We start from the raw sequence: 5,394 nt of genomic DNA on the forward strand, positions 1-5,394 counted from the left end.
GAACACTAATTTGCTTGATATTTGATATTGCAAAAAAGGACATTGTGATGTTGTAAAGAACAGTGATGGAGATGAGCCCTTTAACTGATGTTTTCATATTTGTGAAATTTAAGTTGTGATGGACCTGTTTCCTTACAGAGGAAAAAGACATGATAGTGTTATTAGAAAGTGCAACACCTTTTACTTTATTTTATTTTATTTTTTTTAACTTTAATATTTTTATTTCTTATTTTATTTCATTTTTAAGCTTTGGATATCCTTGAAAACTTATTTGAACAGAATATAGATTCTGATATTGTTGTTAAGAATAATGTTGGAGATGTGCACTGATGTTGGAATAAATCCTCATTGTGAAGCAACCCTTACTTTCACTGAATTGGAAATATTTTAGAAAAACACACTGAATTACAAGACAAGGCTAGAATTACATGATTTTAATAGCAATAGGTTGTGATCTAAAGTGGGCCGGTCTGAGGCATGAAAGTCCAGGGCTGAAATTGAGTCCCACTCCGGACCTGGTGCAACGGGTCATGACTTGATCACTCCTCGACCCATGATTACTTGCTTTGTGTTCCTCTCTGGTCTCAGCAGGATTATGTAACATTTGGGTCCAAACAGGGCCACCAGGAGGCCAAAACTGGAGGCCAGGATGGCAAATACCTCTACTACATCTGCATGTTTTCCTGGTGAGCTGATATAAGCCGGAACAAAGGCCACCCACACAGCACAGAAGAGCAGCATGCTGAAAGTGATGAGCTTGGCCTCATTAAAACTGTCAGGAAGATTTCTCGCCATGAATGCAATCAGAAAACTGAGGATAGCCAACAAGCCAATGTAGCTCAATAACACCACAAAACCAACAGTGGACCCTACTACACACTCATAAACTATCTTGTCATTGTGGTACTGAGTGTTTTTATGTGGAGCTGGTGAGGAAGAGAGAAGCCAGGCAGTACAGATCGCTGCTTGAATCGATGTAAGAACCAGAACTGTTCCTCTCTGCTGCAAAACACCAAACCACTTGAGACTGGCTTCACCTCCTGGCTTGGAGGCCTTGAACACAGCCAGAACCACCATGGTCTTCACCAGGATACAAGACACACAAAGCACAAAGCTGATCCCAAATGCTGCATGTCTTAGTTGGCATGTCCACAGTCTGGGTCGTCCAATGAACAGCAGCGAACACAGGAAGCATAGTTTAAGGGACAGCAATAGCTGGAAACTCAGTTCTGAATTGTTGGCGCGTACTATCGGTGTTTTGCGATAATACACGAAGATTCCCAAAACAACAGCACAGATCAATGTGCCCAGCAATGAGGTGGCTGTCAAACAGATACCCAGAGGATCATGGTAGGAGAGGAACTCTGTCTTCTTTTGAACACATTGGTCACGCTGGGGGCTGGACCAGAAGTCCTCTGGACAAATGATGCACTCCATGGAGTCTGCAAAAAAGAGGAAGATAATGAGATACATTCTGTATGCAGTTAACTCAAAGTCAAATAAAAACACTGAAACATGACCCACTTGTATTATTACTGATCTTTCCCTCAGAACAAGGGATGCAGTCAAAACAGCACTCAGGTTTCCCCTTCTTTCTCACCATTCGTGTACCTGGAGGACAGCTCTCACTGCACACTGATCGAGGTGGCTAAGGGCAGGAAACCTGTTATTTTACATTGATGAGTTACACTTAGCATGAAAGTAGAGAATCTGAATACTCAGAGGCAACCTTTCTGGGCTGAAAGTTCCAGAAGATTTTGTCTTCATCAAGTGTGAGTTCTTCCCCTTTGGAGGCTGACCTCTTGACCTCACCCACATTCTGAACTTTAATTTGTCCATCAGGGAGCCACAACCAGTTCATGATGTCATATATTGGCAGGGCATCACCATTCTCATCAAATGACACTTGATCACCAAATGATGTGGTGAAGTTGACCATTTCCAAGTAATGAACAAGCTGTCAACATAAGGAACAGAGGGAAACCAAAAAAGACACATAAAAGATTATTCTACTCTCAATACCAACAATTCTGCACAATATTCAACAATCAAACCACATACTATGCCAAAGAACATATGAAAACACAGATTTGCACATCACTAATAATACAGCAATTGCTCTCCCTGACATGATAATACTTTCACAAAGGAATGGGGAATTTCTTTTAAAGCACATAGCAACTTCTTGGCACATTTTACAGTGTGCCAAGTATTGTATTTAAACTGACAGGCTAATGCTACTTGGCAAGAAATGCTCGGGCACAGGAATCAGGTAAAAAAGCAGAGTAGAAACTGATATCACACCTGCCAGGGCTCCATTGTTTGTAAACTGCCACAGCTGTTTCCACTGAAAGGCCCTCTCCCTGGTGTGCACTGCAGCATGTCATTAAGGGCGTATGCCAGAGCATACACAGCCTTGTAGACATTATACTCAGGCCTGAGGTTGGAAAGGTCCAAGAACTCTGTCTCCACAGTCTCCAGATCTTCTTCTCCAGTGCATATTGCTCCCTCACTTTCCACCCAGCCTGCTGGAGGTGGAGCGAATCTACACAGAAATGTGTGTTCCCAAAACTGGTTAACCTGAAATGTATCAAAAATTGCATGTTAGAGTTGAAAACATGTTATTCTTACAAAAAAGGGTAAACTTCTCACCATGCTGTTCCCATAGCTGTTGCTGTGGTTGTGCAGACTGGGATGTATTTGTAACAGGAATTTCCTGAGTCCTGGGATTTCTCCACGACGGATGGCGATGCCCAGTGTGCCACTCAAGTATGGCATGAGCTGAGGGGTCTGGAGCACAGGAGCTGCTGTCCAGGCTTCACTGGCCATCCACTGCAGGCCTGTCACTTTCTGCCTCACCACCTGCAGAACCATATTGTGGCAAATACTTACATATTATAACGTTCACATGGCTGATGTTTTTTCACGCAATAGATACACAGTAAAGAGATACATATCTTTAAAACTGGGGATCAGTACAATTAGTCAGATTTTCGCATGGAAACAACATTAATGGATTACTATTTATGTTTATATGCTTACATGTGTGACATTGTCAGATGCATCTTTCAATATGACAAATAAAACACGAATTTGTAGAAATATGTAAAATTATAGTGAAATTATATTTCAAGACCAACCTCCTTCATGAGTTTAATCATGTGACCCTCATTTGCAAACACAATGACCACGCGAGCTGTGGATTTCTTCATCACATCCACAATTCTCCTCAGTTCAGCTGGGTCAGTGCCCAAAGGCAAAACTTCTAAGTAAGCCAGACACCCTTCACCAGACAGACTCAGGTCAGACTGGAAGGATTGTGCAGCATGGAGTCCGTAGTCATCATCACTGACCAGCAGACCTGCCCAAGTCCAGTCAAAGTGTTTTAGAATCTGAATCATAGCACGAACCTGAGTGAATACAGATTGAAGAGACAGGTGTTGTACAAATTATAATGTGAAACAGGAAATGTTAAAAATGCTAATGTTAAAAATGCTTCATTTTTGCATCTTAATTTTGCTGATATATTTTTACCTGAAAAGCATCACTTGGGATTGTCCTAAAGAAGGACGGAAACTTTTGCCGGTTGCTCAGGCAGGAACATGTGGAAAAATAGCTCACCTGTGGAAGACACAGACTACATATCCTAATACTCTCCAAGTCTTTACTGTTGCTTCCAGCTTTGTTAAAGTTGACTGATTTGTGTCTACAACTTACAATAACATGCAAATAAATCAGATTGATACAAGTAAGTGATGTGGAGGAAAACTTACCGTAGGTACTCTGTACAAACCTAAGACAGCAGAGATGGCAATAGAACGTGTCGAGGAAGAATCACCCACAATTCCCAGCACTGGAGGGCTTCCTGCACACGTCTCATCTAAAATAATTTGCTCTTCTTGGCCGCTGGCTAATGTTAATGCTGCTCGAAATCCAACTCCAAGTTTGCTACAGCTGTCGTACAGACTGTATCCCAGAGTCACATTACGTAACAGGTTGGTGTTTCTGTTGATCTCCTCAACAGCATAGGCCATGGTCTGGGCCTGCCTAAACCCTATAACATCAAAACTAACAAAAAATGCAACATGACACATGCAAACAATTAGAAGTTGCAAAGTTATAGATTGTGTAAAGCATAGAACCAGCCGAACAGCAACAACCAAGGTGAAATCCAACAGAAAAATCAAGACGATTGAGCAAAAATGCTTAAAATGGCATAAATGACAGAAAGCATCATTATCAAATACACATTCTAGTATTTGCATTGGCACTGACTTTCCATAGTTTCTGGTCTTTGCTGTTTCCTCAACAGACTCACCCATGGCAGGTAGGCTGTTGTGGCTCTGAGGTAAAAGACTGGTCAGGAAAGACAGAGAAGAAGTGGATTTCAAACAGTCCACCAAGAACTACATCTCCAGCCTTGTGCATCCCATTCAGATCAAACCGTCCCTGTAACCGACAGGAGGACGATGCAGTAGAAGAAAAGCAGGAACACAACAATATCAAAAGCAAGCTGGTGTGTAAAAAGGGCCACATGACTTCACTTGAGTGAGCCCAGTTGCTACATTTCTTGCTTTGTCACCCTCTTTTATTAACTAGCATTATTGTTTAATCTTGTACACCGCCCACCAGGGCAGAAGAAGAAGAAGTAGGGGCAGGGCCTAAATTAGGTTTCATTTGAGAGTAACATTGTATGAAAAAAGAATTAACATAAAAAATAAATAACATCTCACCAGGGCCATGGCAGCAACTTCTAATTGTATACGGCAAATAGCTCTGTAGTTTAAAACCTGAGCAAGCACAAATGTGTAGGTATATGTATGTATGTATCAGAAACACCAAACTGTGCTGAATATAATCCCAAATTTGTGTGTGAGAAACATAAATTCCATGAAATTATCACCAAATCTACAAATGTACAGTGAGTATATGGAGTTCACCACCACAAATTACCAGGATTAAATTAAATGTCCACTAGATGGTAGCAGCTTACAAAGACTGGTGGTGATTGCACTATTTGTTTGATTGATGATCTGTTGCATCTTCCTGACATCCATAGACACCTGGCAGCTACTAGTTTGTCCAATATGCAATGTTTCCCCTATTTATTTATTTTTTTAAAATTTAGATCGTTTGTCACTTTTGGACACACCTGTCAACACTCCTCCATAGAACCTCTGTCAATTATTCCAGACCAGACTGTCAGCCAATTAGCCCCGCCCCCTGGCTTCGCAAAACTTTAACACTCTACAAAAAATTCAAAATTGATTTATTTTAAGATCGGCCACCTGATCTCTCATTTGACCATGAAAACTTATGACAAAAATTATATACAGTCTATGCATCGTACTCTGTTTGGCTCCACCCTTGCTGATGACCACTTTCGGTCTCAGA

General features: G+C 41.2%; 1 protein-coding gene across 1 annotated transcript; it reads right to left on the reverse strand.

The window, feature by feature from the left end:
* Window positions 1-302: 302 nt before the first annotated feature.
* On the reverse strand, window positions 303-4,809 carry LOC127536773 (extracellular calcium-sensing receptor-like). The gene is made up of 9 exons (XM_051958002.1): window positions 4,319-4,809; window positions 3,774-4,068; window positions 3,535-3,621; window positions 3,141-3,410; window positions 2,653-2,862; window positions 2,305-2,580; window positions 1,730-1,957; window positions 1,525-1,648; window positions 303-1,442 (listed from the first exon to the last, which is right to left on the reverse strand). Exons 1-9 carry the CDS (start codon window positions 4,534-4,536, stop codon window positions 529-531), a joined length of 2,622 nt encoding a protein of 873 aa, XP_051813962.1. The 5' UTR covers window positions 4,537-4,809; the 3' UTR covers window positions 303-528.
* Window positions 4,810-5,394: the final 585 nt, after the last annotated feature.

The sequence above is a fragment of the Acanthochromis polyacanthus genome, chromosome 13 (assembly GCF_021347895.1).
Source record: "Acanthochromis polyacanthus isolate Apoly-LR-REF ecotype Palm Island chromosome 13, KAUST_Apoly_ChrSc, whole genome shotgun sequence".
NCBI lineage: Eukaryota > Metazoa > Chordata > Actinopteri > Pomacentridae > Acanthochromis > Acanthochromis polyacanthus.